The sequence below is a fragment of the Perca fluviatilis genome, chromosome 15 (genome assembly GCF_010015445.1).
Source record: "Perca fluviatilis chromosome 15, GENO_Pfluv_1.0, whole genome shotgun sequence".
NCBI classification, from domain to species: Eukaryota; Metazoa; Chordata; class Actinopteri; order Perciformes; family Percidae; genus Perca; species Perca fluviatilis.
The window spans coordinates 25959417-25975446 of NC_053126.1; the positions used below are offsets into that span (position 1 = coordinate 25959417).

At 40.2% G+C, this 16030-nt stretch overlaps 1 protein-coding gene across 1 annotated transcript; it reads right to left on the reverse strand.

The window, feature by feature from the left end:
- Nucleotides 1-1826: 1826 nt before the first annotated feature.
- On the reverse strand, nt 1827-15386 carry nat15 (N-acetyltransferase 15 (GCN5-related, putative)). The gene is made up of 7 exons (XM_039825487.1): nt 15120-15386; nt 11842-11957; nt 10646-10775; nt 9755-9851; nt 7054-7288; nt 6373-6540; nt 1827-5269 (listed from the first exon to the last, which is right to left on the reverse strand). Exons 2-6 carry the CDS (start codon nt 11949-11951, stop codon nt 6384-6386), a joined length of 729 nt encoding a protein of 242 aa, XP_039681421.1. The 5' UTR covers nt 11952-11957; nt 15120-15386; the 3' UTR covers nt 1827-5269; nt 6373-6383.
- Nucleotides 15387-16030: the final 644 nt, after the last annotated feature.

The following is a 16030-nucleotide window of genomic DNA, read 5'->3' on the forward strand; positions in this document are numbered from 1 at the left end:
GTTCCTGACATCTCATCTTTTTCTTCTGGTTGAACTGGAAAATGACACGGTTCGCATGAATCACCTTCTTACATTCAGCAGAGGGAAACATAACTGCATTTGTATTTAAGCGGAAAGAAATGGTAACAGGATAACTGTCCACTAATTTCTGTATGTGTTTTATGGTTACATAATGGACTCTGAATTCCGTGAAATAGCGTGTGTAATGTGATGCTAAGAAAACACATGGCCCCGCTCCAACACTGCAGCTGAAATAATGCAGCTGTGCAATGTGCATTACCTAGAATTCCTTTTTTCAATCGGCCTCTTTTATCACCACCACGGACTGCTGATCCCTTTTGTACAACGCATGAGGGAAAAAACAAAGATAGCAGAGGTGGGAGCAGGAACAGGAACAAAGGGTGAGCCAAAGATATGACCGCCTCCCATTTGCCCTTTACATGTACAGAGGTTAGGCAACAACAACGAAACACACCATGAAAAATGATTTCTAAAGAGAACTGACATTTTCATCATAGTAACGCTGCCGTTTAATTTGACAGACAAAAAGCAGCATCCATCGGCTGTAAACTGGTCTGGCCCTAAGCATTTTAATACGTGTTACGAAGCAACATATGAGAGCTCCAAAGAGACAATGGTTTCTGTGCCGGAACTGCCAAAAAGCTAAAGTAATGTCATAGGAAAATGTGGCTTAAATTTAGAAAGTGAGGCCGACCATAATATTTCGTGTTTGTGCAGTTGTTTCTATTTTAACCCTCTGAGGACAAAAGACGCACCGGCGAGTCCAAGCACAATGTTTGACAACAGTCCTACTCAAAAAGCGATATTACAAAATTTTATTTTAGACATTTATTTACTATTTTATTCATATATTCCGCTACTTTTTGTGAACCCAGACTTTTGTGAACTCATTTCAAGTGCCGAAACAATTGAGTTTAGGGTTGTTGTTTTTTTTTAAAAAGAGACTTGAGAAATATCAATAAGCAAACATCAACTTTTCGGCTTTACGGCCAAATTATCTCTTTACGCGTTGCTCTGGAACAAATTTGGGCCTCACTGTACAGAAAGCTGAGTTTGTTCTGAACATTTTGATATGAAACACAAATGGGTATCTGGTTATATGCAAATATCCTTAAAATGTGAATTAAAAAAGACATGCAAAAATGCCCTTAGACCTCAGAGGGTTAACAAGGCCTGCTGTTACACTGCTAATTGGTAAGACAATCATTTTTGCCATTGATTACAACAAACACATATAGGCCTAAGAGACAAATTAATTACTTTTATGTGAATATCTCATGCGCATGAACACATAGCAATTATTGTTTTTAGTGGACTAGCTCCAGGCTAAAATATCCAGACAACTAGCCTATTGAGTGAATTATCAGTTTTGCACAGACATTGCATTCCAGACGATGAATCATCCTGACTTTTCCTCTAGCGCCACCATGAGGTTCACATTTGTGCTTTTGATTGAAATGTCTCAACAACTATTGAACGGATTGCCGTGAAATGTGTTACGTCCCCCTCATGATATTTTGTAATACATTTGGTGATGTTAAATTTCTCCTTGGTTTATGACCAAATACCTGCAAAACTAAAGACATTCCCATCAGCCTCAGCTTGACTTTGTCTTAAGCGCTAATTAGCAAATGTTAGCATGCTCACACTAAACTAAGATGGGGAACATGGTAAACATTCCACCTGCTAAACATCAGCATGTTACCATTGTCATTGTTAGCATGCTGACGTTAGCATTTAGCTCAAAGTACTGCTGTGTCTACTCTTTTTTCCTACAATATGGACGACAAAAACAGTTCCATCCATTCTTTAAAAGGGTTTTATTCACAGTAACCCCCCCTTTGTCAATGTGGCCAAAATTGAAATCAATACAGTTGGACATTGGCAATGTATTCTTCTGACACAGGGTGAAATTTGTTAAGAAATCTATGCTCTGCTTCAGTGGTGACTGCATTAATTAATGAATGGTCTTAGATCCTCTGTAATACTGAGAACATTTTGATGACTGTTGGACAGCAGAACAACAACGGCTGCTGCAGCAGCGTCCCGCAAACGATGATGATTCTCTTGGCCTTTTAAAACCTGATTAGTACAGGACAACGTAGATCCATTCTGAGGAAAATCTTTAATAGGTATTCTCGACGTGTACCTTCAGCCTGTTTGGAAATAAACACCACACTTAATGTACAGGTAAAATCAGGGACTTTTCCTAAAGTAGGATTGGACATTTTCATTTTGTGGCTGTACATCTACCAAGTCTACAAAAAAAAAAAAAACATACAGATTTACCGCTAAGTAGAGACCTTAATTGTACTTTTTGTGTTTTAATCGGTTTTAAAAGTGAATTAGCCTCTTCAGGGTATCCCTCAGCTTAACATTGGAAGTTGACTGCTTCTGTGCAGTTTATGATAAGTTACATTACAAAACAGGTCCAACTGTTTGAGCCCCATAGGCGAAAATAGAAGTCATGAATGATCCTTCAGCCAAGGACACATTCCTCTTCTTGCCCCTGGCAAGAGCACCAGTTATGTAACAACAAACATGTACAATGTACAAACACACTGTTGAATTTTAACACAAAACCTGCTTCTTCTTTTTTTTTTTTTTAACCCATTATTGAAACAATATTGTGCAGAAAAGTCTTTATGGTCCTGGATTGAGTAAAGCCACTTTGTATGCACTGAATAAAAAAAAAAAAAAAAAAAAAGACTTAATGGGAAAATCAAGAACACCCCCCCCCCAAACAATTTATTCTGTTCTCTACAGGTGCTGAGGTTCTTGAGATGCATTGTTTTGGCAGGATGCTAATGCTACTATTGCGCCTATGTTGCACCAGATGTTTAAGGTGGAAAGGACACAATGGAAGCCTTTTACAGTGTATTTACACAAGATCAGTTTACGCATCATGGGGAGTACTATACAGCCTGTGAAACTACCGGTATGTAGTCTTCTGTGACTCCGTGGGAGCTTTCCACATTTTAAGAAAATAAGCCTGAATGGGTTATCAGGGTTATCTCTTGGAAGTTGGACACCCTTTTTTAAGATAAAGCCCAGACACCTGACTGGAAGTCTGAAAGGGATTTACCAGTCAGACTGGTTTAACAAAAGATGCTATCACATTGCATTATGGGAGGTGTAGGAGCAAAAGGTCAGGACAAACAGTTGAAACCATGGCTAATTGTGAATGAAAACAAGGCTCCGGTTTAGGACAATCACAATGACAATCATTATAACAATGTTAAATAGTCATACAGCAAGGGCAGTCACACTGACTCAGTCTTTACAATCAGTCAGTCAAATAAAACAAATTTATTGCATACACAATGTCTGAAATTTACTTTAGTTACCTGCCCAGGGCTGGTGAACTCAGAAACGTTCACTTTTTAACAATGGATACACATTTTTCACAGTTACCCTTACCTTTTTCAGTGCTATGTTCTGAATAAAATCTATTTGCTCACTGACTACATCGGATCAGGTGCCACATAGATGCAATAAAATTAAGAAACTGCAATGTTACTCACTGTCAAAGTTACCAGTCAACATGTTGGGTGAACTTTACTAATTTGTTTTCCACAGACAATTCAGACCAACATTTGGCACTTGCTGGGTGCTAATCTTGGACACACACACACACACACACACACACACACACACACACACACACACACACACACACACACACACACACACACACACACACACACACACACACACACACACACACACACACACACACACACACACACACACCCACACACACACACACACACACACACACAGTGTATGATGTGTGTGTTCAGGAGCATTACATCCTTTTCCCTCATCTCTTCTACAGGCCCGCATAAAAATCTAATCTAGGCCATATTTTAAAATCTGGACAAACAAATGGACATTTCTCTACATTAGCAGCAATTTTACAGCCATGGAGCAGACAGACAGGGCTGCAGCCATTTTTTTTTAAAATCTCTAAAATAAGGACCCGAGCCGCTCCCCCTTTACTCTTGTATGAATTATACATGGGCAACATTTAGAAACATGTAAAAAAAAGCTTCTGGTTTTGATCATATTTTTATGTAAGACTTTCAAACAGCACTGCATAATGTGAGGTGTCTGTACTTACTAATTTCGTGTTGCAAGTACTGAGTACCATACTTTGACATGTTCATATCTTTCTGTAGTTCAATTTCCAGTACAATTGTTGCGCGCGGCAAATCAGACAATATCACGATTTTCAAAAGGGGAAGAATCCTTTTTGAAAACTCCAGTTGCTCCTAAATATATCACCCGTCTACATTGTGTCTCAAAATTTTTCCTGCGTATAACTGGCTTTATTCTACACTACTAGCCTATTAACATAGCTAGATAGATTCACAGACCAATTCAATTTAGCCTGTTCTTGAGTCTCTATTTTACAAAGTGGAATTGACTCTGGATTCATTCTATACTCCAAAAAAAAAGAAAAAAAAGGGGAAACAGGATTGGTTATCTTTCAACTAGGACTACTGACAGCATAGAATAGACATACATATTGAGATAAATTTATATATTAGCTTAGTATATATAATATACAAACAATATACAGAGTCTCTGTGACAGTGGTGGACAGGATGAAAGGAGACGGACAAATAGGCAGGGTTGAACCTTTTGGTCTCTGTGGGGTTTCTTAGTGGGTGTTTGTTTGTTTGTTTGTTTGTTTGTGTTTGTGTGTGTTACACCCTTTTGACACCAAAACTACGACCTGTGTTTGCCGTCTTGTGTGTCTGGGTGAACATGTGAACCAGGTCCTTGGCTTTGCTCTGTTGCCTGGGTTGAAAGTGGGTCTGACACTGCTCCGCTTTGGTATGACTGGGTGAACACAGGTTACTGGTGGAACTATGGGGTAGTGTAGTATATATACAGGGTAGTATAGTAACAAAGTAGTTAAAAGGAAATCCCATGGTTTTACCAGAAAATAATCCAACATTGCACTTTCGGTGACGTTGCAATGCAACAACCCTGTATCCCTTCGGGGCGCAGGACTAAAGCTGCAAACTGGGATCCTGGGTGAACAGTGACAGACGAGTGTTGTACCGGGATTCATTTTCTAGTGTGTGAACAGTCAAAAAAAATAAAAAATAAAACGCAGGTTGAACCTGAGGCCTGTGTCAAACGCAGGGTGTGGAAAGCCGTAGGAGATCGAAGAATGTGAGTGTGCTTGTACATCTTGGTGTGTACAGGGGAAGACTGATGAGAAACGACTGCACACCTAAAGAAAACAAACAGACAGACAGACAGACAGACAGAAGAGAGACAAAGAGACAAATCAGACATCCATTAATAGAAAGTCATGTCAATAGTAGCGCCGGGTACCGAATTCAATACTTTTTAGGCACCGATTGAATTGCCTGCTTAGTATCGAGTATCGGAAAAATGCCTCGTCATTCAATACCAAATTTCAATACCTAAGGAGTACATCTTATCAGCGTCAGCGAGCCAATATAGTACAGGCAATATGCAACATGACCCCACAAATGCCAACAGAAACGGATCTAGTCTCATAAAGGGCTCCTCTATCACACAAAAAAAGTCCTAAGAAATCCAAGCGGTGGAAAGTATTGACAAATACTGTAATCGGTGATGCCAATTCCCCATTGCAGCCCATGTTATGGGGAGACACTGCAGGTGAATAGGGAAACTATTTTAACTAACAGATATCAACATGAAACTTCCCCAGTTGATTACTTACATTAAGACAATCATTTTTTGCATTACAAGTTTTCAGAACGTTTATGTTTAATTATGCAAATTAGGCATTGTCTAATTAAATATGTGCTAATTTGCATAAATATTGAGTGAGAACGCTGTAACCAGCAGCCGTGAACCGGGCTGCAATGTAAAATGCACACCGTCAGTTAGAGTCCACTAACAGTGCTGTTTTTGCCACTGACAGGAGTAATAAACATTTGTCCGATTTTCTGTTGCAATTTGTGGGCGATTCACCCCTTTTTTTTCACAAAATGCTTGTGCTAATAAGCACGCAGCATGCTTCTACCAAGATCTAATAATGCTGGTGATTGGCTGTCTAACGTTACACGTGGTAGAGACAGGCAGGAAAAACTCTGTTACGCACAGAGCAGGGCTCACCTAGTAGGAGCTGAAACATAGATTTGTGCCGTAATGTGTAACGTTGTAATTTCTTTTTGTTAAAATGGATTTTTATAAAATTGGTATGGAAAAAAGTATGTTTTAGAAACCGGTATCGAAGTCACGGTAATGGTATCGGCAACTATAATCAAACATTTTTTAACAATACCCAGCGCTAGCCATTAGCTACAACTGTATGCTCCCGTCACCACAGCTCCCACCCACCATGTTGTGGGTCACATTGTTCTGCTGTACTGTATGCCGGTCTTGGAGGCGATGTTGGACCAGGGCAGCAGAGAGCGCAGCAGGGACTGGGCCTGCCGGTACAGCCTCTGAGGGAGGGAGCACGGGCTCAGGCTGGCCAGGGTGGAACCGATGTGCTGGATATAGTCAGTGGGACAGGAAGTTAAGGAAAATATGAAAAATACAACATTTAGGTTTGGTTTATCTACTTGAGGTGATTGCCTGAAACATAGTCTCGCATTGGCAGACCATTCTCCACAGCGCTGCGGAGGAGGGTCTGGCGAGTCCACACAGCATTCCCGGGATGGGAGAAAAACCTGCTCTGGTTTAATGGCATTTCTTTAAACCAATCACAATCACAAATTTCCGGCGGCAACGGAGCAATCCCGGAAGTGGAATGTTGTCGATATAAACTACCTTAAAAAAAAAAAAAAAAAAAAGATCTGTGTCATCTCCTCCAATCAAGATGCTGCAGATTCTACGCATTGGAGTAAGTAAAGCGTGTCCCAGAGAACGGTCGACTCGGTAATCATGTGTTATTAACCCCTAGGTTCATTTTGCGCCGGAATTGTCCTTTAAGAGTGAAATATAAAAACAATCTGACCACTAAGTAACAGTGAGCAAGTGTCTTCTTTTCCTGCTTTTTTTTTTACAAAAGGATATAATATTGTCCAGGGCGGATGACCCCCATTGATGTAGAGCACATATGTGAATCCATCTTTGAGGACGCCTCGTATGGAGTAGTAGTAGGGCAGGTAGTGGTGCTGACTGAAGTCCCTGTTCTCGTAGAAGTGGATGGCAGTGTTGTTGGTGGTGAGGACGTGTAGGTAGATGGCCTTACAATGGTCCTGGGCTGTCGTCGAGATGTGCTCCTTCAAACTGTCCAGCAGTAAGGAGCCTGAACGGTCCAAAGGGAGAGACAGCTCCATCAAAATGAATGAAATATACAGTATGTTTGCCATTTACAGGTCATTACTAAAAAAAACAGGTGGTATTAAAGGTTAGTTTTAAGTGGTCCACAATAGAGGATGGATACCTGAACCGAGCCTGATGGGACCCGACAGCTGCGGGCCGGGTTCGGACGGATATTTTGAAATGATGTTCGGGTTGGCCATGGTCACATCAGCGCGATAAGTCACTGAACATTTTTAATTTAAAAAAGCTTATTATGTAGGTGCGCGCCTGTGGTAACGTGTGATTGTTGCCTTGTGTGCGCTGACGCGCTCATCTGTTGACATTTGCAAATGCCTTCCTACAGTTGCTTAATAAAAGCGGGCTTTTCACACAAACAAAATGTACATGTGTCATTAGTATGAGAAAAAAAACGAGATTTTAACTGTGTCAGGCTCGGAAATGAATATCTTAATGCCTGTCGGGCTCGGGCCGGGTTTGGTTACTGCTCTGTCGGATGCGGGCCGGGCTCAGACAGATAAATGCGGCCCGATCCGCACTCTAGTCCACAAGTCAAAATTTAAAGCTGTGGAAGGCGGTATATTTTTGGTGTCAGTGGGGATTAATTACATACAGTAATAATTCAAGTGGTCTGAGAGAAAACTAGAGCACAGGGCATTTCAGAGGGAGAGTGTTCCTATTGGCTTTTCTACAGAGAGGGGAGAGGGAGAGCTGCAGGAAGAGGTCCCACTCTATTTGAAATTCCAACATTTCTTTTTAACTTTTACCTACTGCAGCTTTAATGTAAATGCTTATGATTTTCCATTTTGTGCTTGTTGGACACCGGACTCAAACAATGCTGTATGTTCCCTCCATTTGCCAGCTGATGTGCGTGTGCTTTTCACATTTGAATTCAAAGTGTGGAGTGGATGAAGACCTGAGAACATTGAAAAAAAACGCCCTATATAAAGCACTTTTTTTGACAGCTGACCAATGACAAGCGGAGTAGCGAGACCTGTCGTTTCCAGACCAAAAAGAAAACATGGAGGTGGTGCCAATAGATAGACTTGTGTCGGAGCACAGCCAGTTATATGACATCAGCGGGTGCTCACTTAGTTTCATCCTACGTTAGTAGCACCGCTTTCTCTCTCCGTTCATTCTCTAGATCATGCGACCGCTTTTTTTTCTTCTAACATTAGCAACGCTCTTGGATACTGTAGCAGTAGCTGTTGTTATAGCAACAAAAGATGCTCTTGGCTGCTTTTTGGAACAAAGACCCTGCCTGTTTTTTTGTTTGTTTTTTTAACAATAAAAGCGCCCTAGTCAACTTTTTCTTGTCAAAAAAGAAGCCAAGTGGAATCATGGCCAACATTTCAATCAATTTCACTCACCTCATCCTTTATCATTTTGACATTTGTGTTCAACTTGAGCCCTGTTCTTAGTTTACATTGTGGCAAACAGGCTCCATTAAAAGTATGCCAAATCAGCTATTAGCAGTTCCTGTTTCGCAATGTTCCTCTGGATGTACACACTACTATGACTGGATTACTTTGATACTGAAGAAAACTTTAAAAGATGATGAAGTTCTGAAGCTGTAAGAAGTGTCTTTTTTCTAGGATTTCTGAGCGGATTAATTGACACTGATCACTTTATGGATAAAGTTATCCTCAGAAAGTGTACGTCTGCGTGTTCAGACTTGAGTGAGTTATGACTCAGAAGGAGTATGATTCATGGCGCAAATTGCACCAATCAAGTGCTAAGGGCTTAGCAGTATCATAATTGCCTCCATGAGCTGTGCGTCACAGCTTCTGCTGCAGATGCTGTCTTTATGAGTAACCATTTTTTTTTTCTGTTTTGTTGCTGTTGCTGTCTTTATGGTGTCTCGTCGTCTTCCCTTAGAAAGTAGTAAAGGTGGCTGGGTTGGCTCAGTGGTAGAGCAGGCGCACATGTACTGAGAGGTTTATGCCTCAACGCAGAGGTCTAAGGTCAACGAATCCGACCTGTGACGATTTCCTGCATGTCTTCCCCCTCTCTCACCTAGCTGTCCTGTCAAAAATTAAAGGCGGAAAAGCCCAACAAAATTATCTTAAAAAAAGGTAAATTTGAACCCGTACTGATGTCTTGCTGTTTCCTGTTGCTCTAGTCTCAAAACATCTGGCCAAAAGGACTACAGTTAAACATTAGCCGGCTGGCTAACACTGGCACATTTACAGTAACGATGATTAATATGCCGTTGTCTCCTAAGTAAATTAATAAAATGAAATGTGTCTCTCCCCACCCCTGCATCCCCTCCCCCTCCTTTAACTCTCCTCACAGTCTGAAACCTTGTGGGTTAGGGTGAAGGGTGGGGTTTGGCATGATGTGTTTCTGATACAGGTTTGGGTAAGTGTCAAATGAAGTAATGCAAGTCAATGCAATATCGTCCAACATGCACGCTGGTGTGGGTGAGTGAGTGGGAGATGCTAGGAGGTACCTATGCCATGTTTCCTGAAGTCTTTGACCACTCCCAGGCTGAGGATGTAGGCTACCTGTGTGTCCACGGGGAAACTGGAGGCCAGGATGTCTCCATCCTAACACACACACACACACACACACACACACACACACACACACACACACACACACACACACACACACACACACACACACACACACACACACACACACACACACACACACACACACACACACACACACACACACACACACACACACACACACACACAGATTAAGACCCAGCAATCTGTATAAACATTAAATTGTTCTACTATTTTACCACCCACAACCGATTTATGGAATAAAACACTACATTTGATATTTCAGTTTGGTCATTTGGTGTCACTCTGATCATGCTCTGTATGCTCATATGACCCACTGGGAAGGCAGATTCCAAAATGAAAATACTAAATTCGGCTTATACAAACTATGGCCTAAAGTGAGAGGAGCATATTTCAGATACCAGCCCAATTGAACACATTCAATTCCAGTATTTCATTACACAGGAATAGTAGTCCAAATTCATTTAAGGGGAGAGAAAATCTGCGATCAAATGAAAGACCTGAAATGAAAAACCTTGTTTATACTCCTTTCTCATCACCCTGTACGATCCCTTATTTCTTGTTCTTGTGTAATGACCGAGTCTAACTCAGTCAGGGGCATCTTGTTCATCTAATTAGATGACTAAAAACAGATTCTACCATGTTTACGTGTGTTCCACTTTTGACATTTACAAATGGCAGCTGCCTGGGAGTGGATAAACTGGACTAACAACACACTCACAGGGACACCACCGCTACAGAGCACAGCTTCAGAGCCTTGTGTTTTGTGTGAGCGACTGTAAAGTATACAGGGCTGAACATCGCACCTCTTTGTGTACTTTGGTCCGGCCTTTGATCTCGGCCACAATCATTCCCACGATGCCTCCTCTGAAGGTGGCAGCGAGGGAGAAGAACTTCTTGTTGGAGGTGATGTCCTGATACCATGACTCTGGGTACCTGCAGTTGAAGGGCAGAGGCGTTAGCATTCATGCATGGGCATGTATAAGAATCTGTCACCCAGTCCTAAAAGAGTTAGAAAAATAACTAGGGCTGGGACCATATGCTTTTGTTTATTTTATTTATTTATTTATTACGATTCTAGAAGTATTGTGATTTGATAGTATTGAGTATTGCAATTTACTTTATTTGTAAAGAAGAACATAACATGTATTTTCTGCAATTTTGCAATCATTTTGAAAAAAAATATAAATAAAAAGGAAAAGAATCGATAAAGAGACAAGGGAAAATGGCTGCTCTTGTGTGAAGTAAACGCAAAATTTTTCAACTTTCTGCTAAGATATGTGACGAACGAAAATGCGGGGATTATATTAATCATGTGGCAAAAGTACGGCGTATTTGAAAAAATACACGTATTTGAAAAAATACGCCGCCCCTGCATAAATATGTGGACTTTAGCTGATTACGCATTGAATTATGCGATCGCATAATCGCGTTTTTCTGGAGGGACTGGGTAGTTTAATTCATAATAAAACATCGTATTTTTTAAACTTCATGTGTTTAGTGTGCAAAAGTCTTAATTCGTTAAGTAACTAAAGCTGTCGGATGAATGTAGTGGAGTAAAAAGTACAATATTTCTCTCTGAAATGTAGCGGAGTAGAAGTAGAAAGTGGCATGAGAAGAAAAGATTCAAGTGAAGTACAAGCACCACAAATTTGTACTTAAAGGGTAACTAGGGTAACCGTTTTTCAACCTGGACCCTATTTTCCTATGATTTTGTGTCTAAGTGACTGATGGGAACAACAATCTTTAAAACTGGTCCAGTATTAAGCAAGACCGCTGGAGTCGGCAGCGGCAAAACAAGCTACAATGTAGGTTAATAGGGAAATAGTCCAGCTTGTATTTACCTTCACAAAAGTGCTCGTTTTGCCACTGACAGGCTCAGATTATTATTCTAAGTGTCCAGGTTGAAGAAAAAAAAAACAGCAGTTACCCTTTAAGTACAGTACTTGAGTAATTGTACTTAATCACATTCAGTGTACCAATAGTGGAATGTAACTCTTACTCGATTGGGAACCAATCACCACAGAGCAGCTTGACATTGTCTATGTCATCGTGGCAGAGGAAGCGGAGCTGGACTTCACTGAGAGCTGTGGGAGGCACCACGTCACTCATTCACACCTGCAGGGACCAACATAGAGCACACACAGGCTGGCCTTAGCAACACGCCAGGCTGACCTTAGCAACAATAACACATCATGTGGAGCCAAACTTAGAGCTGGAACACTTCAAAACTTTTCTGTACAATTAATTGTCTCAAAAAGAATTGCGATTAACAATATAATTGTCTCCAGGGTTTTCCCTGCCAACTGGTCTCCTTCAGTCCAATTTTAAAATATTTATTTATTTATTTAGGATACATCTTTTGGTTATATCACTGTTATGTGACCAAGATAATGTAATAACACAAATACACAGCCTATGAAGTAAACAATGCCTCTTTATTATTATAAATTTTTTTTCTAACTGTAAGCCCCCTTGTCATATTTGTTGCTATGAACGTGTATAGGGTCAAGTGCCAACAACTAACAATTGAAATAATAGTAAAAATATATAGTCTGACCAATAATCACTTATATAATTGCAATTTTGGCAAAGTAAAATCAACAATTACCGGTCATAGGCCTTAAGACCTTAGCTAATGTTAGCAATTAATTGCAGCTAAACAAAGAATCTGCGATTATTATTAAAAAAAAAAAATACTTGTGTAATGATTGTTAAAGGCCTATAGCGAAACTTCAATTTTGAAAAAGTGCAACTTCCTATCTTCAGTAAAGAGCGGTCGTTGACACCCAAAAGAATGAAATAAACATCAAAATGGGGTTGACGAGTTTGGACTGTTTTGAAATAACATGACTACAATAGCCTCTTGTATCGGTTATTGTGTGGGGATGGAGGAGGACACAACGCTGTGTATGTGTATACACGTTCATGACTAGCATTCAAGCATATATTACTCTTAAAAAAACAAAAACCCTTGTAAGAGCTTTCAGAACATGAAATTGAATTTAACCTAATTTAAAAAAGCTAAATAAATGACCCAACCTGGTAGAACCAGTCAGTGTTTTGCTTTAGTTTGTAGAAGACTTATGGCGCTGACACACTTAGCCGATTATCGGCCGTTAGACAGTCTGGCGAGGTCAGTGACGCGAATCTGTTCGGTGTGTATTACGTCTCGTCTCGTCTTTTTGGTGTGTTCTGTGGCACTTTTTGGACCAACACGGGGAGACTGATCATTTCGACTGGCTTTTCTGCTGAGGGTCGGCCGTCTGGTTGGTGTGTAGACACCTTTAGGTGCGTGTATTAGGCGGGGGGTTCGGGCGTCCTTCCTCAAGAAAATGCTATGTTTTTCCAAAAAAATAACAAAAAATAAAAAAAGAAGCTATTTCCCCATACACTTAGTGTCTCTTTGTGGAATTTTGTCTCTTTGTGGGTTTTTTGCGTCTTTTTGTAGTCGAGCTGTGTCTCTTTTTGGTCATTTGTGTTTCCTTTGGGGTAGTTTTTGGTCTCTGATCATTTGGCGTCCCTTTGTGGTAGTTTTGTGTCTCTTTTTCACATCATTTTGATTATTATAACCATATCAGTGTCTGAAATGTTGGAAAAGCTAGGGCAGATCATAAATGAATAACACTCAAAAAGACAAAACTTTCTTAAGAAGTCCAACTACAATCATTCGATCTGAGAAAAGTCTTTTAGTTACATTCATTCGGCTTAGGTGCGGCCAGACCTTCCTCCACAGCGCTGCGGCGGAGGGTCTGGCAAGTCCACACAGCATTCCGGGATGGGAGAAAAACGTGCTCTGGTTTATTGGCATTTCTTTAAACCACTCACAATCGTGGCGGACTCTGCAAAACAGCCTCGGGAAGGAACTTGTTTTGGTGGAACATGCTCCTAATACTTAGGATGGGTTAAATGCAGTAATAGAAATTCACTACATTGTACTGTGTGTATGTGACGATTAAGGAATAAAGTTTGTTGTTGTTTCAAGCAGTAAAAGCAACTAATTCTGACATGCTGCTCTGTGTAATAGTGGACATGCATGATCTAGAATTATGGTGTGTAAAAACATTAATTATATGTCCTAACATTGCCGAACGCAAGAAGAATGAAACAGGTTTTACAGGCCTTTAGGTAAGGTAGTCACTAAGGCCATCCACAGATACAGTTTATCCTAAGGATTCACTGTGCCACATGTATGATTTATAGAGTCATGCCAACAATTATTAGGCTATTTTAATAGCTTAGTATTCGATGCAAAAAAAGGGTATGTATAAAGGCCACCCTACACGTTACTGTAGGACCACTTCATTTTATACAATACACTGTAAGTAGTAGGGGGTCACTGCTCCGTCTCTCTTTCCGTTAAGGGGTCCTTGGCTTAAAAAAAGGGTGGAGACCTTGGGTTTAGAATAACCGATATTACCCTGTTAATCACTGCATGACAACATTGAAAGAAGACATAAACACAGACTGTTCTTTCTGTGAACACCAACCAGAAACTGTTTTGCACCTCTTTTGGCATTGTTCACCATTAGAAAATTCTGGCAAAACTTCAGCAGATTCATCACTGACCATATTTATAAAGGTATTGCATTAATGTGGCATTGTGTTTTGAAGTCAAATAAAATAAATGCTTTATAATACATGTATTAATTCTAATGGCAAAATGTATTGTTGATGTAAAATGTAAATTACAAAAAAAAGGTTGTACTTTCCCTCCATGAGTTTGAACATTATATTCATTTAAGTTCTAAATCCAATAACAAAACGGCTTTGAAAGCTTTCAGCATATGGACCTCTCTAAATATCCTTACATAATATAGGCTACCCCTAGTAGTGTTAATCATATGTCTGTCTTTTATATACTTGTATACTGTTCTGTATACTTTGTATGATTCCCTGTATACTATACTATTTTTTTTTTGCTATAAAGAGAAAAAAATCCATATCAACACGCTTCATTGTGTTTTTGCTGACTAGCTACATTAATTGTGACCCGTTGTTACCCTTGTAAACGTTAACAGAAATGTCTGCTTGTATACCTAGTGGTTGGTGACCCCGGGGCTGCCACTGCTTATATAGCTAGCTATTATGTTATCTTATGTCAACAACACATTCAAGCGTCCTATTAAAATGATAAAATAATACTCGCAGAGTCACAATACAATAGACCTGGTAAAGTAGGCTCTATCAAGTAAAACAACTGCCTGCTCGTTAGCAACCAGGCTAGCCATAGTTACCGCAAGCTAACGCACTGTTGCTAGCTAAGCTAAGCTAACGTACCTTGTTGTGACACTCGGACCCGGAGAAAGTCGAGGAGAATTATATTCCCTGAGTGTCTGTCGATACAGTCACTACTCCGGACACATCATGGTAAGACACCAGTGTATTCTCGACTCTCAAGGCCGTTTTATGACTGTGTCAATGCTACACAGGCTGCTAAGCTGGCCAGATATCTCCCAGTTTAGCTAGCTAGCTAGCTAGATAACAGCAGCATAGACAGGACAGGATAACAGCTGGATGTTTTCTTCCTGTTTGTGGCTGCTACGCGAATGACGTCACGCTTAAGCGTTTTTCTTTTTCTTTTGGTGATTAGCCGGTTTGGTATCAAACATATTGGTGCTTTATCGCCCCCTACTGGGATGAAGTGTGGACTACTAGGACATTATAGAATCTACTCACATATCCTTAAATTAGCTAGCCTATTGCTGTACTGACACTCACTGGTTTCATTCATTACGGCACAATGGACTCATTTCTAATGTGTCAATAATGCCACAACCATCACGTCTGCTGTTTACCTTCCAGGTTAAAGTCTTTCTAAAGTTTTGACAAAAAAATCTCAACGCTGCAGTGGGTAAAATACACCAGAATTTGAAGTAGAGTCAGTGTTCTCTCAGACTCGAAATTACAATATGCTGAAAGATTTTTATGGATGCTTTTTGCCCAACAATGCCAAAAATAAAGTGTGGTAAATTAGCCGGTAATTCACAAGCTTGTGAATTACCGGGCTAACTTTCAGGGCCTTTAAAAAGCATTCAATCCACATTTAAAATCTTTGTTCTCACTGCTCCTGCTTTTGACAAAAAAGGATCGTTTGCAGACATGATTAGACATGATACTCAACACTCAAATACTTTACACCAAAAATGTAACCTCGTTCAAAATGTTTACGATGATTAACTCCTGATATA

Excerpts from the sequence above, each read along its gene's own strand:
- nat15 (XM_039825487.1), bottom strand. The coding sequence starts at position 11,951 with ATGAGTGACGTGGTGCCTCCCACAGCTCTCAGTGAAGTCCAGCTCCGC. Across the intron at positions 9,852-10,645 it reads GGACCAAAGTACACAAAGAG|GATGGAGACATCCTGGCCTC; the intron begins GTGCGATGTTCA and ends TGTGTGTGTTAG. Across the intron at positions 6,541-7,053 it reads CATCCGCCCTGGACAATATT|TGACTATATCCAGCACATCG; the intron begins ATATCCTTTTGT and ends TTCCTGTCCCAC.